General features: G+C 41.6%; 1 protein-coding gene across 1 annotated transcript in view; it reads left to right on the plus strand.

Moving 5' to 3' along the window:
• Positions 1-4,065: 4,065 nt before the first annotated feature.
• iars2 (isoleucyl-tRNA synthetase 2, mitochondrial) overlaps positions 4,066-27,478 on the plus strand; it is a 103,155-nt gene continuing 79,742 nt past the window's right edge. The window contains exons 1-11 of the mRNA XM_068045073.1: positions 4,066-4,307; positions 6,085-6,204; positions 6,415-6,574; positions 7,883-8,031; positions 8,108-8,157; positions 8,246-8,355; positions 9,400-9,490; positions 14,661-14,776; positions 15,288-15,457; positions 17,057-17,147; positions 21,392-21,543. Of these exons, the coding sequence (XP_067901174.1) occupies positions 4,110-4,307; positions 6,085-6,204; positions 6,415-6,574; positions 7,883-8,031; positions 8,108-8,157; positions 8,246-8,355; positions 9,400-9,490; positions 14,661-14,776; positions 15,288-15,457; positions 17,057-17,147; positions 21,392-21,543 (1,407 nt within the window). The 5' untranslated portion in view covers positions 4,066-4,109. The remainder of the gene's footprint in view (positions 4,308-6,084; positions 6,205-6,414; positions 6,575-7,882; positions 8,032-8,107; positions 8,158-8,245; positions 8,356-9,399; positions 9,491-14,660; positions 14,777-15,287; positions 15,458-17,056; positions 17,148-21,391; positions 21,544-27,478) is intronic.

Genomic DNA, 27,478 nt, shown 5'->3' on the forward strand with positions numbered 1-27,478 from the left:
CTATTGAGGATACAAGTAATATCCCAATATTAGCTGTAAGTCAGAAAATGGAAGGGAGGGAGGAACTCAAGAAAATTACAATCACCAGGTAAGTGGTGCTGAGCAAATTGTTGGAACTGTGTGCTGACAAGTCCCCGGGTCCTGATGGACTTCATCCTAGGGTGTTGAAAGAAGTGGCGAGTGAGATAGTTGATGCGTTAGTTTTAATTTTCCAAAATTCCCTAGATTCGGGGAACGTTCCGTTAGATTGGAAAATAGTGAATGTAACTCCTTTATTCAAAAAGGGAGGGAGACAGAAAGCAGGAAACTACATGCCAGTTAGCTTAACATCTGTCTTAGGGAAAATGTTAGAAGCTATTATCGAAGAATGTTATAGCAGGGCATTTAGAAAAATTCAAGGTAATCAGGCAGAATCAGCACAGTTTTGTGAAAGGGAAATCATGCTTAACCAATTTATTGGAGTTCTTTGAGGGAGTTACATGCGCTGTGGATAAAGGGGAACTGGTGGATGTATTGTAGTTAGATTTCCAAAAGGCATTTCATAAGGTGCCACATCAAAGGTTATTGAAGAAAATAAAAGTTCATGGTGTAGGGGGTAACATATTGGCATGGATAGAAGATTGGTCAGCTAACAGGAAACAGAGAGTAGGCATAAATGGGTCCCTTTCTGGTTGGCAAGATGTAACGAGTGGTGTGCCACAGGGATCTGTGCTGGGGCCTCAACTTTTTACAATTGATATAAATGACTTAGATGAAGAGACGAAGGTATGGTTGCTAAATTTGCTGATGACACAAAGACAGGTAGGGAAGTAAGTTGTGAAGAGGACATAAGGAGGCTACAAAGGGATATAGATAGGTTAAGTGAGTGGGCAAAGACCTGGCAAATGAAGTATAGTGTGGGAAAGTGGGAAATTGTTCACTTTGGCAGGAAGAATAAAAAAGAAGCATATTATCTAAACGGTGAGAGATTGCAGAGCTCTGAGATGCAGAAGGATCTGGGTGTCCTAGTGCATGAATCGCAAAAGGTTAGTGTGCAGGTACAGCATATAATTAGGAAAGCTAATAGAATGTTACTGTTTATCACGAGGGGAATTGATTACAAAAGTAGGGACGTTATGCTTCAGGTATACAGGGCATTGGTGAGACCACACCTGGAGTACTGTGCATAGTACTGGTCACCTTCTTTAAGGAAGGATGTAAATGCGTTGGAAGCAGTACAGAGAAGGTTTACCAGACTAATACCTGAAATGGATAGGCTGTCCTATGAGGAAAAATTGGACAGGCTAGGCTTGTATCCACTGGAATTTAGAAGAGTAAGAGGTGACTTGGTTGAAACATGTAAGATTCTGAGGGGTCTTCACAGGGTGGATGTGGAAAGGATGTTTCCCCTTGTGGGAGAATCTCGAACCAGGGGTCACTGTTTAAAAATAAGGGGTCACCCATATAAGACAGAGATGAGGAGAAATTTTTTCTCTCAGAGGATTGTGAGTCTTTGGAATTCTGTTCCTCAAAAGACGGTGGAAGCAGAGCCTTTGAATATTTTTAAGGCAGAGGTAGATAGATTCTTCATAAGCAAGGGTGTGTAAGGTTATCGGGGGTAGATGGAAATATGGAGTAATCAGTTCAGCCATAAACTTATTGAATGGCAGAGCAGGCTCGAAAGGCCAAGTGGCCTACTCCTGCTCCTAATTCGTATGTTCGTATGAAGGGTGAAAATCTGACATCGACATGGCAGGCAGGCAATTAAGGTAGTTAAGAGGCCTATTGACAGCGACTCTATTCACAGTTCTCGGCGCTCAGGAATCACGAGGCTTCAGAGCCTCGACTGGTAGAGGGAGGCAACATGGAGGTGGGAATGCATTGCTAGCTGCAAAGGGAGGCCATCAAGAGAGACAGCATCAATTGCAAGGCAGCGTGGAAAATGGAGGTAATCCGGAATAGTCTGAGGGGGTGGTAGCAAAGATCCCAGATATGCACGAATATCCTGCAGACACTGAGTGCTCTACTAGATATGGATCTCCAGGACAGCCGCCAATCTCTCAATAGAGGATGCCACCTCGTGCACCAGTCAGAGACAGTGCAGCACTCAAGACCTGGACAGACTCCTCCATTGTCAGATTTTGGGAACGTATAGCCTCGAGCATTTCTGTCAGATGTTGCCTGACCTCTCGCTGCAGCTGCAGCATTTCCCATGATGTTGATGACAACAGAGGCAAGTTATGAGTCTGGGCTCAGCATGAGCCTGGCCTTCCACAGCACTCCGACTGACAGAGACCTAGGCTGCCACATCCTCCGTCACCTGCTCAGTTGTATCGTACTGTGCCCACTAGGTTGTGTGCCCGAATCTAACCATGAACACATACCCACCGATGTAAGAATATCTGTGCTGGTGGAGGGTACGGGTCTCTGAGGTGATGGTGGACCCTCTGAGACTCAGTCCTCTCCCTCAAAGGCAGCAGGGTCTCCCACAGTCCCTGCAGCCCTTTGTTGATGTTATACATGACCTGCATGAGAGAACAGAGACACTGAAGAGTCTAGAGCCTCCCCTCCCACCATAGCAAACACACCAATGGTGGAGATCCCTGTAAACACCAGATGTCTCATGAGCAGCATCATTCCAAATGCATCCTAGTGCCTCATGGCAACCTTACTTATTGTCTTGGGAAGGTACCCTTGTCTCTCCATCGCAACGTACCGTCCATTCTGCAGCCATGCTAGCTCCATGGTCTCCTGCTCTATTGAGCTCAGTAGATGGAGATATGGCAGTCCATTGTCAGTCTTGGCCCGCTCTCTGCAATTGTGTGCTATCTTCTCCCAGAGACTCAAAGGTGAGTGTTGTTGGCCTTCCAGTGGGGACAAGCCCAAGACATGTGATGGTGGTAGTCCAGCGGTTACTGATGGGAGCACACAGATGCCTCCTGCCTGCAGCCCCTTGCCAAGGGCTTTGTGGGAGTTTTCAGTAAGAAATGATATCCTTTTACTCCATTTAGCCATGCCTCAGGCAGCCTGTCTTCACTCTTTGACCTTTTGCTCACAACTGGGTGGGCACTTCCTCTCCACCCAACACACCCACCTAATCTTGTAGTATAAGGATCTGATAGAGTTAATGTTTGGGACAGTGTAAGGAATACCTCCCACCATAATGATGTAAGCGATCACATGTGAAAGAGACTGGAGGGAGATGCAGTGTGGCTTCAGAGGAGACACAAAGACTGTGCAAAGCTTGACATAGTTAGAATTGTCATGAAAATGTGCTATGCCAAATGATGATTTTTAATTCATTGGTTGGAAATCTAAATTAAACTCTTAAAAAGGAAAGCTGGAATCTGAAATTCAACTTTTAAAAAGACAGCAGCCAAGATGGCCACTGCTATTTGCATTGAACCACCTCACATTCCGAAGTGTCAAGGTGGAGTTGCATATCTGACTAGCCCTATCCAGAACAATGGCTTGAGTGGTTTGAATTGCTTTCATTAGAAAGGTTCGAACCCTGTCTGCGGGCTGCAAAACATCCAAGTCTATCATTGATGCAAACAGAAACTCCAGGGGGAAAACCATCGACATCACTGTCTCCAAGAAAGCACTGAATCACATGGCCACCTCAACCAACAAGGAACTTCAGGACCACAAATTCAGCTGGAAGATAATTGAATTACCAGACTCCACAGACTGTATATTATTTTATTTGTTCTGGACTGTAATCCAACCAATCTATTCTTCATCATGCTGAAACCTAGTTGTGTGTGTGTGCCTTTAATGAACCTGAAAGGTATAATAAAGCTGATTTTTAAAATCGCTGCACAAATTGATATAATGTAGAAAGTTTATGACCGTCTGACTCTTTGTGCGACATTTTTGATTAAAACGTCATCTGTTTAGAGACATAGTCAAAAATAAACACAGTTCCAGCTGTTTCCATTGGTTTGCAAGTCAAGTTTTTTATGTGAACGGAATTGACCCTCTTGACATGAGTAGAGTGGCGGTAAGGAGAGGAGCGGCCGCTGGCCACAGGGACTAACAGCAGCTGTGATTTTGAAACGCGAGCTTTGAGCCTAGGCGGCCGCTGCCGTTACCCAGGTTTCCTGGCGTTCAGGCAGTCCCGGGCAACCATGATGTTGGCGCTGAGAGGCCGCTCGCTGGTTGGAAAGCTGCGTGCAGCTGGCGGGCGGCACCGGTTATCGGTTGCCAGCGGCAGCTCCAGCCACGGGAAGAACAAGTTTCGGGAGACAGTGTTGTTACCCCGCACTGACTTCCCCATGAGACCGAGCGGCAAGGAGCTGCTGGAGAAGGAGCTGCAGATCCAGAGGGTATGGCCACACGGGCGGAGGGGGACAGCAAACCGGCTGATCCTGCGAGTTAGAAAGGGATTCATGGTGCAAACCAGTGATAGCCCCACTCTTCCTGGCCGAACTCACCGCCGCTCCTCCCCGAGGCCATATTCACTGGCCTTCCCCCTCCCCTCCCCTCCCCTCCCCCAGGCCATATTCACTGACCTCTCCCCTCCCCCCCCCCCTCCCCCAGGCCATATTCACTGACCTCCCCCTCCCCTCCCCCCTCCCCCCACCCCTTCCCCTCCCCGAGGCCATACTCTGACCCCCTCCTCCCTCCCAACCTGAGGCCATACTCACTGACCCTCCTCCGGGCCATACTCACTGACCCCCCCCCCCCCTTTCCAGGCAATTCTCACTGATCCAACCCCTCCCCCAGGCCATACTCACTGACCCCCCCCCCCCCCCCCCCAGGCCATACTCATACCCTTTCTCCTCCCCCCCCCTGCCCCCCATTCTAGGCCATACTCACTGAACCTGCTCCCCGCAGTCATACTCACTTAAACCCCACTCGCACTCCCCTCCTCCAGGCCATACTCAGAACCCCCCCCACCACGTTCCAGGCTATTATCACTGACCCAACCCCCCCCCCCCCCCCCCCCCCAGGCCATTGTCGCTGACCCGACCCCCCCCCCCTTCCTCCAGGCCATACTCAGACCCTTTCTCCACCCCCTTCCAGGCCATACTCACTGACCACCCCCCCCCACCCACCCAATCCTGCATCCACACCTTCACACCAACAGGTATGGCAGGTTGTCATCAGGTATGCACTGTGTAAGCTGATTCCATGCTTGTGGGTGGTGTTGCCAAGGGGATGGGATCTCAATAATGATCAAAGGAGGACAAGAATGGATGTGTATCACTTGATGTGACTAAACTCGAGGAGATACTGAGAAAATGTTGGAGACCTTATTGCTGGAGGCAGGTTTGAAACCTGATTGGAGGGAATTTAAAGTGAATGGTGAATAAGGTTTGTGTGTTGGACTTGGCATTGATGCGTTTAATTTGAGAGGAAAGGCATTTTGAGAGCTTTGCAGTTTGAAAAGCACGGCTTTTCAAGAATGCATCTGAACAGCATTTTTGAAGGTGGTGGAGATGATACCAGAGGATAGAGAGGTGCTAAAAAGGGAATTTAAATTTCCTTTGAATGCTATCAGTTATTGTATTATTAAATAATGAAAATGCTCTGATTATGCTTCCAGACATACAAGAACATTTGTGGGAGCAAAAAGCTAAACTTTTTCAAAATATTTATTATATATAACTATGTCTGAGCATATATTGCCTTTCAGGGTTTACTGTTATATTCCTGTGTTTACATTTATAAGAAACTGCCTCTGTTAATATATGCTGTATTTATCAATGGAGATACTGCAATGCCACTGCTGTCAGAAGGGTGTAATAACAAGTTTGCATATTAAATTTTTAAGTATTTATAAGGATCTAGGAGTTGTAATGGAAATATAAAAAAAGACTGAATGATGTCTCTGTCATAAGTCAATCAGCCCATGCCCTCTAACCTACTTCACGTGAAGAAAACATTTGATCTTTACTTCTGTGTGCCATACCATAAAGAATTGACTACTGGTGCGGTAACTAAGCGGAATGATGAACCAGTGCAGAATTCCTTTTCTCATGTTTAGCCACTCTGTTGAAAAATTTCTCAGTGGTCTCCTTTATTTTGAGTTTAAATGTATCGTAAATTGACAAGATATTGTAAGCTGTTAACACCTTGATGTATTCCTTGTTTTTGAAGGAATGTGGTTTTTCAGAGCTATATTCCTGGCAAAGAAATAGGAAAGGAAAGGAATTTTGTGTTCATGATGGTCCTCCTTATGCTAATGGTGACCCTCATGTTGGCCATGCCTTAAATAAAGTAAGTTCATATTTTCTTAAGTGCTTTCTAAATGCATACATCTATTTTGATGATTTCCCTACTGCGGTCAGTTTTACAGATTATGATTTGATAATATATTGTGCCTGATAGTGTAATTTAAAAAAAGTAATATGTATGCATGTAAATGAAATAAACTTGACTTGTTATATTCTATGGATTTTCATTACGTTCTGATTTCCCTAACTGCAGATACTAAAGGATATCACAAATAGGTTTCAGATGATGAGAGGTTCCAGAGTCCACTTTGTACCAGGCTGGGATTGTCATGGGTTGCCTATTGAACTAAGAGCATTAGCAGAATGTGGTGAAGAAGCCAAAACACTTTCTCCTGTGGAGATCAGACAAAAAGGTAATTTTCTCGATGGCATCAATTAATTCTATTACCTGAATGCTGTATTGCCTTAGAGTCATAGGTCTCGTTATTTACCAGTGTTGTAAGCCATTCGAACTGCAACTTCTTGAAACAAATTCAAGACACTAACCTTTAAAAATAACTTAATTGTGATCAGCTTGAGCAATAGTATGTGTGAATTTTGTCTTCATCACACATACTGTGTTTGGAGGGTTTTTTGAGTTTTACTTTTATAAATTTCTAATGCGTTGACTTTCACTCTTTTGACTCAGATTTGGTAAATGGAAAAACCATTGCTCTTTCTTACTTACTCACTCACTAGTAGGGGAGTGAAAGAACTGATGTGAAGAAGTGCAAAAATTCCAATTCACCCATAGATTATTTTTAATTTTCTAATCAGTTTTCTTCCTTCTCAAGGCATTGACTCCTTCCGTGATATAGTTCAACAGGTATGACAGGTATTTTGTCCATGTGTGAAACTTGACTGTTGGTGTTGGCTGGCTGTTCCATTTGTGGCATCAGAGCCAAACCTAAAGTTTTCCTCGTGATGTGCACACGTGTTTCCAGCAGGATTCTTTGGATGATGATGAGAAGCATGAACTCAGCTTTTCATCAGCCCTGAATCCAATTGTGACCTCAACTCTCCATCTGAGATTAGAGAATAACCAAGATCAGTGATGATCCTTTTTTGGCAATCTGTGGTTTAACTCTTTTTATTCTGACCCATTAGGGAAGTCCCAATGCAGAAATGTTTGATCGATGATATGTGTACATTGTCAGTTGAGTGTGAAGCCTGTAATTTAATTGAGAAGTTTCTTTGTCAGTTCCGAAAACCTAAATTATACCGTTCTTGAGAAGGTTGGTTTCTATTCTGACAATTTGAATATGACATCAGTTATTGTGATGATGCAAATAAGAAAATTGAGAGGGGGATGCATAGAATTGGCCCTGTGGCAAAGTGAAAGCTAGACTGAATGAAGGCAGTAACACTGACTATTGCATCCTTCCATTTTTATCCTTAAGCAACAAAAATTCTGACTTAACTTAATATGAATACAAGTGTTTGGAGGGATCTTGGTTAGAACAATAGCATATGGAAACCTCATGGCAGCTGAAAAGCTTTTGCAGCAATGGTAAAGTTAGAGTTTGAATGCATCCTTACTTTCAGTTTTTCTTCGAGAGGGATCCAGCTCCCTGCCCTACCATGTGACGTTTGAAATTAGCCCTGAGGAGAATTGCCGGAGGGTTAAGTTACACACAAATATACATTGTTCAAAAATATTTCATACTGTTTTTGTCTTCTAGCCAGAGAATTTGCAGAAAGAACAATTGAACGCCAACGAGCAGCATTCATTCGATGGGGTGTGATGGCAGATTGGAATAACTGTTATTACACTATTGACAAACAATATGAAGCCAAACAATTACAAGTTTTCCACAAAATGTTTGACAAGGTATCTTACTGTTCTTGATTGTTAAATATTGCCAAATGCTTGATAAGATTCTAATTTTCCTTCTCTTTGCCTTAAGGGTTATATTTATCAAGATTACAAACCTGTATTTTGGTCTCCTTCCACAAGGTTTGTAATTTATTTCATTGCAAGTCCCTTTGAACTTTAAGTTATTTTTCATTTGATGAAATGACAAAGTTGTCATTTATCTATGCAGGACAGCCCTGGCTGAAGCTGAACTTGAGTACAATGAACAGCATATTAGTCGATCAGTATATGTCAAGTTTCCTCTGATAAAGACCCCCTCTGGATTGACTTCAGCATCAGGTAGACTGCTGGTTACAAATTTATAATTGTTGAGTTTAAAGTTTTGATTCAGGTGCAGCTTATTGACGTATCAGTGTATTAACTCTGAATGGAAAAAATGTAGGTAGAAGGGAGAATTGTTTTTGGGTAACTGCTTTTGTGGCCTTCTGTATAAAGGAGTATTTATAGATAGACTAAATGTTTATCAATACTAAGTCACAGATGAATGGCCTGACAACACTCCAGTTGTCTAAACTCTCACTTGAACATCAATTTGATAAAAGTATTGGAGGGCTGAAAGTACCTGTCAAATATTTCCTTAAAAACTGCACCTCGCACTTGTTATTTTAAGATCAATCTTAATGGAACTAAACAGCTAGTTTTTCGTGGTTTGGTAGCTGGAGGGGTGCTGAAATTGTGCTTTGTGTCCCTTGGCTTGGAGGGAAATAGTAGCCAGGATCCCCTCTTGATCATTATCTGTTGAGCCCTGCTGAAAAGTGTAGATGTTATGGATATTGGATGTGGTCAAAATCTGACTTGGCTGCTATGGACTTTCACAGCTGAACAGAATACTGATCTTCTCCCTTTGGACTCATACTTGATGAATGACCAGTTGAATGGGGTGCATAATGACTGTCAGCACTTAAGATACACTTTCCTCTTTTCCCTAACCACACTGCTGAATTTGAGTCACTACGTTTGAGGAGAGGAAAAATTGGGAGGGGATAGGTATCTTGTGATACTGTGTTTACAAAATGTGTTATTTAATTAATGTGATTTTAAAGTTATATTCTGAACAGAGCATGAAAGGTATGGAGTCATCTGTTAATGTCTCGAGTTGTCGTCAATTTTCTCAAGACAAGATGGTTAGCAAAATACATTATTTTTGTCCATAGCTTTGAAGAATAATGCAAAGCATTTGATAAGTTAACAGTTATCAGAAAATACTTCTCAGTGGGAAAAGTAAAATTTAACTTGCCTATATGAGAGATCTGTTCTAATATCAGGTGAGGATAAATGTTTGCCTTTTTTATTTTGTCATAAAAGAATTATTTTATCTTGCAGACAATGTATCCTCTGTTCATGCATTGATCTGGACAACCCAGCCTTGGACGATTCCAGCAAACCAGGCAGTTTGTTACATGCCAAATACCCAGTAAGTTCTTATATTTAAAAATTGCCATATTAAAACAGTGCTGTATCTCCTTGAATAGACACAGCTGTATCTTGTGACAAAAGTAAATAATCAAGGTGTCACAGAATCACAATCATTATAGTGCAGAAGGAGGCTATTCAGCCCATCGTGTCTGCACTGGCTCTCCGAAAGAGCAATTCCCTCACTTCCATTCCTTAGCCTTCTTCCCAAAACCCCGCACACTCTTCCTTTTCATATAAATGTCGAAGTTCCTTTTGAATGCTTCAATTGGACCTGCCTCCACCATGTTCTCAGGCAGTGCATTCCAGATTTTAACCACTCGCTGCGTGAAAAAGTTTTTCCTTATGTCACTTTTGCTTCGCTTATCAAATAATTAAATCTGTGCTCTCGTTCTCTATCCTTTCACGGGTGGGAACAGTTTCTCTCTATCTACTCTGTTCAGACCCTTCATGATTTTGAATACCTCTATCAAATCACCTCTCAGCCTTTTCTTCTCCAAGGACAAGGAAAACAGTCCTAACTTCTCCAATCTATCTTCATAACTGAAACTCCTTATCCCTGGAACCATTCTCTGGAATCTCTCCTGTACTCTTTCCAATGTCGTCACATCTTGCCTAAAGTGCAGCGTCCAGAACTAGACGTAGTACTGCAGCTGAGGCCGAACTAGTGTCTTATACAAGTTCAACATAACTTATTTTTTAAAATTTATTTAGAGATACAGCACTGAAACAGGCCCTTCGGCCCACCAAGTCTGTGCCGACCAACAACCACCCATTTATACTAATCCTACATTAATCCCATATTCCCTACCAGGATCCCCATCATTCTCCAACACCTACCTGTACTAGGGGCAATTTACAATGGCCAATTTACCTATCAACCTGCAAGTCTTTGGCTGTGGGAGGAAACCGGAGCACCTGGCGGAAACCCACTCGGTCACAGGGAGAACTTGCAAACTCCACACAGGCAGTACCCAGAACTGAACCCGGGTCGCTGGAGCTGTGAGGCTGCAGTGCTAACCACTGCACCGCAACTTCATTGCTCTTGTACTCTATGCCTCTATTAATAAAGCCCAGGACACTATATGCTTTATTAGCCCTCTCTCAACCTGTCTTGCCACCTTCAATGACTTATGCACATATACACCTAGGTCCCTCTGCTCCTGCACCCCTTTAGAATTGTACCCTTTATTCTATATTGTCTGTCCATGTTCTTCCTACCAAAATGAATCACTTCATATTTCTCTGCATTGGACTTCATCTGCCACCTGTTTGCCCATTCCACCAACTTGTTTATGTCCTTTTGAAGTTCTACACTATCCTCCTCACAGTTTGCAATGTTTCCAAGTTTTGTATCATCTGCAAACTTTGAAATTGTGCCATGTACACCAAGGTCTAGGTCATTAATATATATCCGGAAAAGCAAGGGTCTCAACACTGATCCCTGGGGAACTCCACTACAGACCTTCCTCCAGCCCGAAAAACATCCATTAACCACTACTCTTTGTTTCCTGTCACTCAGCCAATTTTGTATCCATGTTGCTCCTGTCCCTTTTATTCCATGAGCTGCAACGTTGCTCACATGTCTGTTGTGTGGCACTGTATCAAACGCCTTTTGAAAGTCCATGTCCACCACATCAACAGCATTGTCCTCATCAACCCTCTTTGTTACTGCCTCAAAAACTCCAAGTTATTTAAACATGATTTTCCCTTAAGAAATCCATGCTAGCTTTCCTTAATTAACTCGCATTTGTCCATGTGACTATTGATTTTGTCCGGAATTATTTTTCCGACAAGTTTTCCCACCACCAAAGTTAAACTGACTGGCCTGTGGTTGCTGGGCTTATCCTAACACCCTTTTTTGAACAAGGGTATAACGTTTGCAATTCTCCTGTCCTCTGGCACCACCCTTGAGTCTAAGGAAGACTGAAAAACTATGGCCAGTGCCTCTGTGATTTCCACCCTCACTTCCCTCAGTATCGTTTGATGCATCTCATCTGGTCCTGGTGTTTTATCCACTTTAAGTGCGGACAGCCTATCTAGTACTTCCTCTTTATCAATTTTAAACCGCTCTAGTGTCTGACGTACCTCCTCTTTCAACATTACCTGGGTTGCTGCATCTTTCTTGGTAAAGATAGATGCAAAGTATTCATTTAGTACCTCAGCTATGCCCTCTGCCTCCATGTGTAAATCTCCCTTCTGGTCCATAATTAGCCCCACTCCTCCTATTACCACCATTTTATTATTTGTATGCCTGTAGAAAACTTTGGGATTTCCTTTTAATGCTAGCTGCCAGTCTCTTTTCATGCTCTCTCTTTGCTTCTCTTATTTGCTTTTTCACTTCCCCTCTGGACCTTCTATATTCAGCCTGGTTCTCAATAGTATTTTCTATCTGGCATCTATCATATGCACACTTTTTCTTCTTTATCTTAATCTCTACCTCTTTTGTCATCCAGGGAGCTCTGGATTTGCTTGTACTACTTTTTCCCCCTTGAGGGAACTTACTTTGACTGTGCTCAAAGTATCTCTTCTTTGAAGGTAGCCAGGTTTTCCTGCCAACATTTGACTCCAATTTATTTGCCCTAGCTCCATTCTTACCCCATTGAAGTTGGCCTTCCCCCAGTTCATTATTCATACCCTGGATTGCTCTTTGTCCTTTTCCATAGTCAGCCGAAACCTTATGATACAATGATCACTATTCCCTAAATGCTCTCCGACTGATATTTGATCCACTTGGTCCACCTCATTCCCAAGAACCAGTTCTAGCCTGCTTTCTTGTTGGACTAGCAATATGCTGTCGTAGAAGGTTTTCCTGAACAGACTCTCGGAACTCTTGCCCCTCATGGCCCTTTACACTATTATCCCAGTCTATGCTTTGATAATTAAAGTCCCCCATTATAACTACCCTATAATTTTTGCACCTCTCTGTTATTTCCTTGCAAATTTGTTCCTCCACGTCCTTTCCACTAGCTGGTGGCCTATAAACAACATCGAGCAATCTAACAGCACCTTTTTTGTTCCTTAGCTCTAGCCAAATCGATTCTGTTCTCGACTCTTCTGGGACATCCTTTTTCTCCAGCACTGCAATACTGTCCTTAATATGGCTACCCATCCCCCTTTTTTCCCTTTCCTATCTTTCCTGAACACCATGTATCCAGGAATATTTAACATCCAGTCTTGTCCTTCTTTGAGCCAGGTCTCTGTTACTGCCGCAACATCACATTTCCACATGGCAATCTGCACCTGTACCTCACCAGTCTTATTAACCACACTCCGTGCATTCACATACATGCACATTAACCCTGATTCAGACTTTATTACTTTCTCCCTTACTCTGAACCTACCTAATAACTTACTATTCTCTACTCTCATGCTGTCTTTCTCCCCCAGTATTCTGTGCTCCTTGGTATTCCTCTCTGATACTTGCTCCTGGTTCCCACACCACTGACAAGTTACCAGATTTGCTTCCTTCCAATCTGAGCTCCCTCTCAGGTTCCCATCCCCCTGATGGGAAAGGTGTTGTTTACTTCTAGCTTGGAACTATCCACAATCTAATCCAAGTTCCCTGATCTAACAACATTTAAATTCTGAACGACCTGAGCCTCTGATACAGAGCAACACTTTGACTTTTGTCATGCAGGCCCCCACCTGCCAACAATGAGGCACATTAATTTCGCCACATGAACATTTATTTTTAAACTGTTAATGGAGTAAAGGAAGAATTTCCTTTACAAAAAAACAGATGCTTGACTGGAAAGACATTTGCATATTTACAGACAATGCTTAAAAGGGACATAAGACCATGCCCTGACGCATTCAATCCACAATGGACTTTTGATCACCAGACATTGAGGGTGGAGGAGCTCGCATTCCAGTTTGACTGCTAAGATGGCTGAATACTCAAACAGATGTGGTCAGACCAGTTTAGTGATATGACTAACTGGCTGTTAGAGGTTTTTTTTGAACTTACTACAGAGAATTTGAACTCAGAAAGCTGTTTCCTCCTGGACTGAAAAGACCTCTTGTGGCTGGCTCACCACTGCCTCTCCTGTCTGCTTCCATCTCTTTCTCACGGAACTCCAAGACCCATTGAAGACACATGAACTCTGAGAGAGAAAAGTCTCCTACAGTGAACAAGGTTCAAGAATAATATTGGGCCCTGAGAAGCAAGATCCATCTACAAACAAGGACTCGACAGTGAGTTCAAAGCACAATAAAAAAACTCCCTTCAGAGGTTTCCTCAAACTACTCCACTTTATTTTTTTCTTCTCTTTTCTGTCTCTATTTGCACATGTGTATTGCATATGCATGGTAGCGTGGAGCGCGGCGTGTATCCGTAGGTGTCAACCAAATTAGAGTTTAAGTTTTAATAAATTGTGCTTTTCTTTAAACCTAAGAAAGCATGTTTGTGCTCATTTCTTTCCCTTATAATTGGAAAGTGGTGAACAAGAATTCACCAAGGGGGAGTTCAAAACATGGTGTGTTTAAAATTAAACCCTGTTCCAGTAAGACCAGGTGAAGGCTGAAAGGGACCTGCAGACACCTCACCTGGTCGTAACACTTTTATGCCCTTTGTGGACACAGCTCCTCTTCAGCCAAAAAAGTGTGTTCTATGGTGTAACACTAATTTAAATCAGAAACTTGTTAGAAAGTTCAACCAAGGTGCTACTATGTGCCACGACAAATTGAACATTTGAATAAGGTGCAATTACAAACCCAGAAATGATTGCCACCGAGTAATTAATTTTGCAGGGGAAAATTTAACGTCCTAAAATCTTCGTGAAGTACGTGAAATGAACCAGTTGCTTCAGGTATATTGAAATTAGACTGTATGAACATCCAATACTGTCATTAGTTCTGATGATGTTTGATTGCTGTGTTGAAAGAATAGCTTTTCCTGCAACTTGAACATACAAATTTTCACTATTTTGCTGTTTTCTTCTATAAACCTGAAAAGCATTTAACTGATTTTTAGTTCACCACAGTTAAATGTAGTGCAAATGTGAGGTTTTATTATAATCACACAGTGCAGGTTATATTGCTAGTTACCAAGTTATTTTAAGAGAAATTCAAGAATGCTCAAATTATTTTATCTTAGTGAGATTTGCTAAAATTGGTCTTCTAAAGTTGAGTAAATTCCTAATACATTGCTGTGTTGTATCTGAGTGCAGATATTCTGTAGTGAAGTGCTTAAACACAGAGGAGCTCTACCTTCTAGGTACAGAATGTGTAGATTCTACAGCAGCAATTCTGGGCAAGCAATTTGAAATTCTTCAGACAGTCACAGGTAAAAGGATTTAAGGTACATTTATTCTGAGTTTCTTTTTTCTTCATTTAAAGATTATTGCCCTTTTATAATGCACTGTTGTAAATATTATTCCACCTCCCAGTTTTTTTCTCTTGTATCTCTGTCCTGGAAGTTGGAATTTTTATAGGGCCATACTTCTAAATGCAGGAACATTCCTCGAGGACTTTGCCCAAATGATAATTTTACAGTGAGCCTTGGCAGTGAGTGTGTTGGTAGACTGTTTGTTTGAGAAGTGTTCTAGTCAAACTCTGAATTCTGCACAAGGCTACTTTGAGCAGAGCTTGTTGCATAATCATAAGAATAGAGAATGTGGCTGGATTTTTTTCCCTTCCTCCTTATTCTTGGGATGCTGAAGCTAATTGTGCCTATATTGTAACACTAGCTGTTACTCAGTAACTTAGAATGGCTTTTGTTTTAGGGATTTTTGGTACAAAATTTTTCGTATCTTCATAACCCTTGGTGCATTTACACTATACTTCTTCTAATGTAGGTTCAGATTTAGAAGGTGGAGTCTGTAGTCATCCCACAATTCCTGGAAGAGAATCCCAGCTTTTGCCTGCTAACCATGTGACAATGGTTAAAGGGACAGGATTGGTCCATACAGCCCCAGCTCATGGAATGGAAGATTATGGTGTTGCTTCACACCATAAACTCTCTGTTGTAAGTTACCAATCTAATATGTACACACACAATTCAAATATCTAATAATGCCATCACAGATACGATGGGCCAAATGACCTTTTTTAATTTGTTCTTGGGATGTGAGCATCGCTGGCAAGGTCAGCATTTATTGCCCATCCCTATTTGGGGTAGGTGTGCCCACTGTGCTGTTAGGGAGGCATTTCCAGGATTTTGACACATCAACGGCGAAGGATTATACTTCCAAGTCAAGACAGTGCATGTCTTGGAGGGGAACTTGCAGGTGGTGGTGTTCCCATGTGTCTGCTGCCTCTGTCCTTTGTGTGGCACAAATGTTGTTTGCCACTTATTAGCCCAAGCCTGAATGTTGTCCAGGTCTTCCTGCATGCCTTTTTCTGTGCTCTGATTTTTTTTTTCTTTTTAGAGATACAGCACTGAAACAGGCCCTTCGGCCCACCAAGTCTGTGCCGACCATCAACTACCCATTTATATTAATCCCATATTCCCTACCATATCCCTACCATTCTCCTACCACCTACCTACACTAGGGGCAATTTACAATGGCCAATTTACCTATCAACCTGCAAGTATTTGGCTATGGGAGGAAACTGGAGTACCCGGCGGAAACCCATTCGGTCACAGGGAGAACTTGAAAACTCCACACAGGCAGTACCCAGAATTGAACCCGGGTCGCTGGAGCTGTGAGGCTGCGGTGCTAGTCACTGTGCCGCCCTGATCCTAAGAAAAGACAAGTTGGGAGAAATGTATATACTACAACAACTCGTATTTATGTAGAATCAGTGTAGGTCAGCGAGTGCAGTGGTCAATGGTGAATGGGTCTTGACGTGAATTAGAATACAGGCATAGGAACAGGAGTAGGCCGTTTAGTCCCTTGAGTCTGTTCTGCAATTCAATGAGATCTTCGTTGATCTGCAACCTAACTTTTATATCCCCGCCTTTGTCCATATCCCTTGATAGCTTTGGTTAATAATCTATCAATCTCTGCTTTATAATTTACAATTGATCTTGCATCAGTTGCCATTTGTGGAAAAGTGTTCCAAACTTCTGCCACCCTTTGTGTGTATTAGTGTTTTCTAATTTCACTTGTGAAAGGTCTGGCTCCAATTTTTAGACTATGCCCCCTAGTCCTAGACGCCCTAATCAGCAGAAATAGTTTCTCAGCAATGTTTTGGATAAGCTTAAGTTCACGAAGAGTGGAAGATGGGAGGCTGGCCAGGAGAGCATTGGAGTAGTCAGGTCTGGAGGTAACACAAGCACAAATGAGGATTTCAGCAACAGATGAGCTGATGCAGGGGTGTAGACTGACGATACAATGAATGTGGAATTAGGCAATCTTTGTGATTGGAAAAAAAATGGTCTAAGCAGCTCAGTTCATGTTCAAAGAGGACGCTGCAATAGTGAAGAATCTGGATCCGCCTCACACAGTGACCAGGGAGGAGCTTGGAGCTGGTGGCTAGGGAACAGAGTTTGTGACAGGTACCAAAGATAATGGCTTCAGTCCTCCAAGAATTTAATTGGAGGAAATTTTGGTTCATCTAGTACTGGTTGATATGCTATATTTGCAACTAGTTTTAACTATTTTGATCTTGACTGTTTTAGGACTGTTTAGTGGATGAAGATGGCCTTTTCACTGAATCAGCTGGATTTGAGCTACAAAATAAGTATGTTCTTAATGAGGGCAATGAAACAGGTTGGTATTACTTCTGTGTTGCAGAATGTTTGGGAAATGTTTTGTCTATTCTATCGTTGGCTTACTAGGTTTGGGGATGAGAAACTGAGCTATAGACACAAGGAAGGTTGTAAGTTTGATCCTTGCTTTGTGCTGGTCTAACTGAACTCACCTAGAGTGGTGGAGAGCTGATAATGTGGCTTTAGTATCTTTCGTTTAGGGAAAAATCAGCTAGGGTTCTTGCTTCTGATAGCTATGCAGGGACTTCTGTTAAAGAAAGAACGTTCGTTTATACAGTGCCTTTCACAACCTCAGGATGTCCAAAATGTGCATTATAGTCAATGATGTACTTTTGAAGTGTAGTCAGGTGGATATTAGGTGAGGAAAATGTAGTATAATGCCTCCAACCTCTCCCCACCCCTTTCCCACCCCCTCAAAATGAAATAGCCTGCTGGAGCTTGTTATCAAGGCTTGCCACATGAATAAAAGCCATGTGGGTGAGGTGCTGGAGAATACCTAGCAAGAAAAACCTGCAAGAATAGAAAGGGGAAAATTAGTGAAGAAAACAAAAAAACCTCAAAATTCTGTTGGTTATATTGTTCTGTCAAACATCTTTCTCTTAACATTTTCTTTTAGTTTTATTTTCTCACATCGCTTTGCCTTCTTCAACAATCCACTGTTTCTAGATTGAGCAAGCAAATCGCCCACAGGCCTCTACCAGTGATATATAGCTGATAGGTGTGCAAGTTTTATCCAGAATGATTGGTATCTAAGTTTTCTTCTCCCTGTAAAGAGATCCCCAGCTTCTGCTTAGATCCCTTTGTAAGGAGGTACCCAGCCTATACTTGGCTTCCCCTGTAAAGAGGTACCCAGCCTGTGCTTCGTTCTCCCTGTAAAGAGATCCCTAGGCTGTACCTTGCTCCTTCTTTGGCATGACTGAGCTTGTAAATTACTATGTAAGGAATTGTACATGTGTAAGCTAGTGCTGTAAAGCACATTGGAACATAAACTAGCATATATTATGTACTTCAGGTATTGATAATTTGTGAAATCCTGTTTGTTATAATTTTAGGAGCCAGCTGAGTGTTACTGACTCTCCACTTGATGCAATAGCAAAAACAGCAGACAAATGTTGTAAACAGTTCAATTCTTGATAACAATTGAAGGCCTTCAATCAAAAGAATGTGCTTAGTTTCAAACAACTGATTGTATACTGTGTTCTGAGCTTGATTCTAGCAACTGAGCTGAAATGTACAATGCAGTTAAGAGGTTGAATTAGTCCGTGGTTGCTTCTTAGCTGCTATATAATTGCAGATACTGGTTTTCAGTGAGATGTACTCCTGTCTTTTATGATTGAAATTGCAGTTAAAGCGTGCTCTCTGTGTTGCTTTGAATTGGTAATAATTTCACGTCAGGAAGAGTATCATTGCAGCCATTATTATTAACAGGAGTTCCTAAATTTAAACTTGCACAGAATCATAGAAGGTTTACGGCACCGAAAGAGGCCACTTGGCCCATCGTGTCTGCATCGGCCGGAAAATGAGCCACCCAGCCAAATCCCAACTTCCAGCATTTGATCTGTAGCCCTGCAAGTTACGGCACTTGAGGTGCATATCCAGACACTTTTTAAATGAGTTGAGGGTCTCTGCCTCTGCTTCTTTCAGGCAGTGAGTTTCAGACCCCCATCAACCTCTGGGTGAAAAAACTTTTCCTCATCTTCCTTCTAATCTTTCTACCAATTGCTTTAAATCTATGCTCCCTAGTTGCTGACCTCTCTGTTAAGGTAAATAGACACTTCACATTCACTCTATCCAGGCCCCTCACAATTTTGTACATTTCCAAGAACAACCCCAGCCTATCCAATTTTTCCTCATAGCTGCATTTTGCCAGTCCTGGCAACGTTCTCGTAAATGTCCTCGACCTTCTCTAATGCAATTACATCTTTTCTGTAATGAGGTGACCAGAAATGCACACAGTACTCAAGTTGTGGCCCAACTAATGATTTATACAGTTCCAGCATAACCTCCCTGCTCTTGTATTCTATACCTCAGCTAATAAAGGAAAGCATTCCACATGCCTTCTTAACCATCTTATCGACCTGTCCTACTACCTTCAGGGATCTGTGGGCATTCACTCCAAGGTCCCTCACTTCCTCTACACCTCTCTGTATTCTCCCACTGTGTATTCCTTTGCATTGTCTGACCTCCCCAAATACATCACCTCACACTTCTCTGGGTTGAATTCCATTTGCCACTTTTCTGCCCATCTGACCAGATCATCAATATCTTCCTGCAGCCCACAGCTGTCCTCCTCGCGATCAACCATGCGGTCAATTTTTGTGTCATCTGCAAACTTCTTGATCATGCCCCCTACAATTACGTCTGAATCGTTTATATATACCACAAAAAGCAGGGGACCTAGTACTGAGGCCTGCGGGAACGCCACTGGAAACAACCTTCCAGCCGCTCAATCACCCGTCAAGAATCTTTGTTTCCTGCCACTGAGCCAATTTTGTATCCAACTTGCTACATTTCCCTGGATCCCATGGGCTTTTTTTTAACCATTCTGCCATGTGGGACCTTGTCAAAAACCTTGCTAAAATCCATGTTGACCACATCAACTTCACTACCCTCATTAATCCTCCTTGTTACTTATTCAAAAAATTCAATCATGTTAGACAGACAAGATCTTCCCTTAACAAATCGATACTGACTATCCTTGATTAATCTGTGCCCTTCTAAGTGACAGTTTAACGTGTCTCTCAGAATAGATTCCAATAATTTGCCTACTACTGAGATTAGACTGACAGGCCTGTAATTATTTGGTCTATCCCTCGCTCTCTTTTTAAACAAAGGTACAAAGTTAGCAGTCCTCCAATCCTCCAGCACTACACCTGTATCCAGTGAGGCCTGGAAAACGATGGACAGATCCTCTGCTATTTTCTTCTTGGCTTCTTTTAACAGCCTTGGGTACATTTCATCCAGCTCTATTGATTTGTCCACTTGTTCAAGGATGCTAATTCCACTAATACTTCCTCTCTCCCTATGTTTATCACATCCAATACTTCACACCTCTCTTCCTTAAATACAATATCTGCATCATCCCCCTATTTTGTGAAGACAGACGCAAAGTATTCATTAAGAACCATACCAACATCTTCCGCCCCTACACATAGGTTACTTTTTTGGTCTTTTATGGGCCCTGCTCTTTCCTTAGTTATCCTCTTACTCGTAATGTATTGATGAACCATCTTTGGGTTCACCTTGATTTTGCTTGCCAATATTCTTTCATACCCACTCTTTGCTTTCCTAATTTCCTTTTTGATTTCACCCATCCACTTTCTATACTCCTCATGGCTTTCTGTAGTATTGAGTTCTCAATGTCGGACATAAGCTTTCCTTTTCTGCCTTAACTTGATATCTGTGGGCTCTAGATTTGGCTGTCCCACCGTTTTTCTTTGTGGGAACATGGTTATTCTGGACCCTTTGAATCTACACTTCGAAAGCCTCCCAATGCTCTGACACTGATTTACCTTCAAGTAGCTGTTTTTAGTCCACTTTTGCTAAATCACTGCTCAGTTTAGTAAAATTGGCCTTGCCCCAATTGTGAACTCTAACTCCTGTTCTATTGTCCTTTTCCATCATTATGTTAAAACTGACTGAATTATGATCGCTACCACCAAAATACTCTCCCACTGCCACTCCTTTCAGCTGCTCAGCTTCAAACTGCGCCCTCTCTTGTTGAACTTGCTGCATACTGGCCAAAAAAGTTCACCTAAATGCACCTCAAGAATTCTGCTCCCACAATTCCTTTCACACTAAAACTATCCCAGTTAATATTGGGGTAGTTAAAATCCCCTATTATTACTGCCCTATTGTTTTTGCACTTCTCACAGATTTGCCTGTATATCTGCTCTTCTATCTCCCTCTGTTTGGGGGTCTATAGTACACTCCCAGCAGTGTGATTGCCCCTTTTTTGTTCCTTAGCTCAATCCGTATGGCCTCATTTGATGAACCTTCTAACACTTCATCCCTCCTCACAGCTGTAATTGTTTCTTCGACCAAAGTTGCCAACTCCCTCCCCCTTTTTTTTAAATCTCCCTCTCTATCACATAGCCAGGAGCTGCCCTTATTGTCCCTCCTTAAGCCATGTTTCTGTAATAGCTATGATGAAACAATACCACTTTTGATTAATGGGTTAAAACGTGTATACATTGTTTTATTATCGATTATGTTATTGATTATAATAACTTCTGAATTTTTTAGTCATCCAAATGTTGCATGCGGCAAACATGTTATTGAAAGAGGTGGAAGTAAGTCACCGTTATCCATATGACTGGAGGACAAAGAAACCAGTAATTATACGATCTAGCAAACAGTGGTTCATAGATACTGCAAGTATCAAGGACAGAGCCCAGGTATATTCCTTATTTTATGAGTAAGTTACTGAAATAGAAACGTTAAATTACCAGTATTTGTAATGTTGCTTGGCATATTGTTGATATGTAAAGTAGTGTCCCATTTATCCTCCCCAAGCATTCTCTGCATCTTACTAGATGTGTTTTTTTTTACACAATAACAGCAATTATCACTTTTTCTGTTGTAAGTTTGCACAATCTTCCTTTCAGCATGGTTCAGAAATTACTGAGACTGCAATTGGACTTTTTTCCTTACAAATTCTCCCCCCTCCCTTCTTGAAGATAAAGTAAAACAAAGACCAGAATAGTACATTGAAAAAAAAGGGCTTGATTTTAAGGGGATGAAAATGGAACAAGGGGGAAAATAAACTGGAAATACTTAATGGCAATAAAATAGAACGACAGTGGGAAACATTTAAAACTGTGATCAATAGAGTCCAGCAGACACACATTCCACTACAGTGCAAGAACAAACTAGCCAGTAACGACACACTGTGGATGAATAAGGAAATAAGGGTTAAAATTGAAACTAAAGAAAAAGGCATACACTAAGTACAAAGAGGATGGTGGCTAAAGGGAATCTGAAAAGGTTAGGAAAGAAACTCAAAGAAAAACTTCAAAATTATCAAGCAATACAAAAAGAAATTTTGTGTTCTCCAATGGCATTCCACAGGGCTCAGTGTTGGGTCCCTTGCTGTTTGTGGTATATATTAATGATTTGGACTTAAATGTGGGAGGCATGATTGGGAAATTTGCAGATGACACAAAAATTGGCTGTGTAGTTGATAGTGAAAAGGATAGCTGTAGACTCCAGAAGTATATCAATGGTTTGGTTGAGTGGGTGGCAAATGGAATTCAATCCGAGAAGTGTGAGGTAATGCATTTGTGGAGGGAAAACAAAGCAAGGGAATACACAATCAACTGAGGATATTGAGAGGGGTAGAAGAAGTGAGAGACCTTGGAGTGCAAGTCCACAGGTCCCTGAAGGTGGCAGGACAGGTAGATAAAGTGGTGAAGAAGGCATATGGAATGCTTTCCTGTATTGGCCGAGGTATAAAGTATTGTGTGCATTTCTGGTCACCACATTACGGGAAGGACATAATTGCTCTGAAGAGAGTATAGAGGAGATTTACAAGAATGTTGCCAGTGCTTGAAAGTTGCAACTATGAGGAAAGATTGGATATGCTAGGATTGTTTTCCTTAGAACAGAGGAGGCTGAGGGGTGACTTAATTGAAGTGTACAAAATTCTGAGAATCCTAGATAGAGTAGACAGGAAGGACCTGTTTCCTCTACCAAGGGTCACAGATTTAAGGTGATAAGTAGAAGGATTAGAGGTGACATGAGGAAAAACCTTTTCACCCAGAGGGTGGTGGGTGTCTGGAATTCACTCCCCGGATCGGTGGTGGAGGCAGAAACCCTCAACTCATTTAAAAGGTACCTGGACATGCACCTGAAGTGCTGTAACCTGCAAGGCTACAGACCAGGTGCTGGAAATTGGGACTAGATTAGGCAGCTAGTTTTTTCAGCCAGCGCAGACATGATGGGCTGAATCCTTCTGTGCCGTAACTTTTTTATGGTTCTAACACAAGAAAAATAGGGGCCACGAAGAGATACACAGGATAAACTCTCAGTACTTAGTGAAGTGACAGACGTACTAAATACTCTAGATCACGGTGTATAAGTTGACCTTTGTAGCCTTTAAATATAGTTCCAAAAACAAAGGTCGATTTAATTTATGAAATGTGATCCACCGGTGTGGGTGATTGCCATTTTGAAATGGGGGCAAAAGAAGTAAAATCGGTAAATCATATTAAATCAATGTGGCACTGTGTATTGAATAAACTAATTCTACAAAGAATACCTTTAACCACAAAATGTTTTAAAAGCTGTCAAATTCATTGTCTTCGGCATCCGCGCAAAAGAGTTCATCGAATTCTTTGAGTCACTTTGGCTATGACATCATCGTAAAGATCTCATTCTGGATCAGATGTGGCGCTTTCAGTTTCACAATTATCCCTCCACAACAAATCATCTTCCCTTCCATCCATTGAATTGGATATTCCACATTTTTTGTATCATCTGATAACAGTTTGTGCACTAATAGCATCTCACGATTTAACAATGAAACCGCACAAAATATCAAGTGCAGCAGCGTGCATATTTCCATGCTTTGTGAAGGTTTTTCCCCATCAACCATCCACCTATACCATTCAGTGCGAACATAATCCTTGAATGGTTTGTCGAGGCACCCGTCCAAAGGTTGAACAACGGACATTAGATCCCCGGTATTACTGCAATATGAGTGTTAGTTCTTAGCAGGCACCTTTTGATCTCATCGGTTAAACGGGAGCTGAACATGTCCCATACTAATGAGCTGCATTCTTTATGTAGGCCTCCGGGATGCCTATCCAACACATCGATCCATAACTTCACTCCATCCTCATCCATCCAACTCTCGGCATGGTTTTACTCTTGAAAATTGCCAAAGGCTTTAATTTCATTCCGTCAGCCATGCAGACTAGTACCACTGTGAGTCTTGTCTTCTCATGTCCTATGTAACTGTTTTTGAACCTTTCCACTCTATAGTTCGGTTACTGGGCATACTGAAATTCATGAGCGTTTCATCCATGTTGCCAGTGTGGCATAATGGGTACTCATATTTTTGTCGCTGTCTGATGAATCGCTGGAAGCTGGTAATTTTGGCATTGAGGTCTTTTGGTCGTCTTTGAGCAGTCTTGGTCTTCTGCCGCAATACTAGCCATTTTCGTTCCATAAAGCAGTTACATCAACTCGCTGTTGCTTTGAAATCTTTGCTGAAGTCGGTTTGATTTGGCCCTCTTAAGTGCGTTGCATTTCTGGTGACGATGTAACAATTCTGACGATTTTTTGAGGACCCATTCTGATACATGCTCCTCAAGATCAGGCCAGTGACTGGTCCCTATTCTCATGGCGCATTTGGTCTTGGGCATCTTCAGAGCGGAGTATTCCTTCCATTCTCGCACCAGTCTTTCACTAACACCGAATTCTCTTGCTGCAGCACAGTTATTTGACGAGTTAGCTAATGCTACAACTTTTAGCTTGAAACCGGCTTCATAGTTAATTCGTTTTGCTGGAGGACCCATTTCCCTTCATCCACTATGCAGGGTCTGCTCTGTGTGAGCATGTCTTAAACTCCCATGCATCTTTGCAACACAGCCTGTATCACCTGCTTGATCCCTTGTGCCCAGTTATAAGGTAAGTAAAAAATGCATTTGTGAGGCGAAAAATTGAGGCTGACTACTAGTGCAAGTATAGCGTGTTGTGGCTGGAAAGTGGGAGGGATGTTGACATATGCCGAATATATGCAAAAACATAATTTTTGGGGCTGGAAAAATGGTGTCGTATTATACACCGGGTCAACTTATAAGCTACGATCTACGGTAATTTCACTTCTGTATTTACAGGGAGACTCATGGTGAATATGACATTAGGAGAAGAAATCAAAAAAGATATAAAGACATTTAAGATTGAAAAGAGTGAGATAAATGATGAACTCCTCAAACTTAGAGACAATAGTTCCTGGTCTAGATGGGTTGCATCTGCGCATATTAAAATAAGTTAGGGAAGAACTAACAAGGGCACCACTACATATGTATATTAAATCAGTAGAAAAGGGAATAGTGCCAGAGGACCGGTGGATAGTGAACAGCATAGATGCATTCAAGGGGAAACTAGATAAACAGAGGAGGGAGAAAGAAATATAAGGATATGTTGATAGGTTTAGATGAAAGAGGGTGGGAGAAGGCTTGTGTGCAGCATGTACATCATTGTGGACCTGTTGGGCCATATGGCCTGTTTCTCTGCTGTAAATACTTTTAACACTTTGTAATATTTTGAAGATGGTGACATGTGTTGGTGAATTATTGGACAGGCATCAGCTGCTTATCTGACTGCCTGTCCTCCAGCTAAGACTAAGTAGTGAGATGGGCTGAATGATCTCCTGTGTTGTATGATTCTATGATCTACAAGGGAGCCTTTAAACGTAGATCCTATGGAGGTCTAAACTTGTTAGGCATTTGCATTTTGAGATTTGTGATAGCTCTATTATTATATTAGAATTAACTCAAGGTATTTTTGTTGATATTGTGAGAATCTACTGTAACACAGCACATAATTGTTTAGCTCAGGCTTTGACTTATCCTGATGTGTGCAATGTTTCCACAATTATAAATTTTTATCAAATTTGAAATATGCATATTTAGTTGATGGAAGCAACTAAGTGGGGAAACAAGTACCAGGCTCAAACGTTCGATCACTGCAGTAGCCGCATTGTGCCACAGAAGTGTGCTGTTGTCTACTTTAAATATATTCTATTAAAACCTTATTTTTAAAGTCTAATGTTGTATGGTGTACCAAATGTGTCAAGCCTGTTTATGTGCACACACATCTTCTGTTAAAGATTTTTTTTACACGGAACAATAGAAAATGCCAATAATAACAAAAAATGCTGGAAGTACTCAGCAGGTCAGCCAGCATCTGTGGAGGGAGAAACAGTTAATGTTTCAAGTCAATGACCTTTCATCAGAATATAGAAAATACAATATTAATGCAGGAGTCAAAGTTTCTGTATCCTGTGATTGCTTTTAGCAATTGCACTTCAAGACTACAAGTCACTTAGTGCCAAGTACTGCATGCCAGCAAATCTTTCCATTATGTGAAATTCCTTCAGCAAACAACAATCAAACACTACAACTACGAAGCTGGATACACAATTGGGTCAGTCATCATCAATGGAGAGAACACGACAGTTCATAACTTTGAGATGTGTTTCGAAGAAGGGCACAAATCCATTATGTTGATCCCACCACAGAGATTGAATGATGTGATGTATTTTTCCTGCTTTTTATTTTTGTTTCAACAGTCAAATTCTGGTTATCCTGAGGCTGTGTCTACTTAACAATTATACTTTGTACTCTTATAGAGAGAGTGCTGTTTTGGGATTTGGTATAATGCTGCTGTCCTTGGAAAACAGCATATTGCCCTGTTAGCCTTGAGCAACTCTATGGGAGAGTCAATTTTTTTATCCTGTGCAGGCAGAGCATTTAAATGAATCAGGAAAAAAAATGAATGTTGGAAGGCAAATTGGAACAGATAACTGAATTTCTTCTCATTTTTAAAGCGCCTTATCAACATGTGTAGGCAATTAAGGTTAAATCTGCCTCAACAAGTGGGAACAATTTCCTATTTAAGGGGAAAAAGATTGTGCAATGTAGTGATCTGAATTTTGCAGTCAGTGGTGGAGTAAAGGCCCTCACTGTTAACCTTGCTGACAACTGCTTGCAAAGTATTCACTAGCTTTTGAATGGACAGTTGCTCTAATTCAGCGCCTGATCTAGTGTAGCACCTTCTACAGGGCATCTGTGAAAAATCCAAGAAACAGCAAGGCTGTTCAACCAATCAGGTTGAAGAATCCTCACTGAGAAATTTAGAGTCTAAACCAGGATGTATAAATAAATTAGATTTAAATCATGTACAGAAAACAAAATAAAAATTGGGAAAGATTGATTGGATTCAGAAAGATAAGAGATAAAGTAAATAAAAAAAATCCACTTATTGACTTTTGAACAAAGTCAACTCCATATTTGTAAAATTAAATTTTCAGGGCCCGAGAGGTTGTTGGCATTAATTATCACTCACCATGCCATTAAAAATTCACTTAGTCCTGAATGCACCAACCCTGACTTTTTCTGCAATCTTTGGTGGGGAGCTAGTGAACAGGTCCCCCAAATTCATGCCATTGCATTGATTTCAGTGCCAAGACCATCAGCGAGGATGCAACAGTGTCCCTGTGAAGGAGCGCTGTTTGTTTCACCTTTTATTCCTATCGCAAAATCCGCACCAATATCTTTCTAGAGTTAAAGGGAATGGAGAGTACTTGACAGCTGGAATGTGTAA

Source organism: Heterodontus francisci, chromosome 13 (genome assembly GCF_036365525.1).
Source record: "Heterodontus francisci isolate sHetFra1 chromosome 13, sHetFra1.hap1, whole genome shotgun sequence".
Classification (NCBI taxonomy): Eukaryota; Metazoa; Chordata; class Chondrichthyes; order Heterodontiformes; family Heterodontidae; genus Heterodontus; species Heterodontus francisci.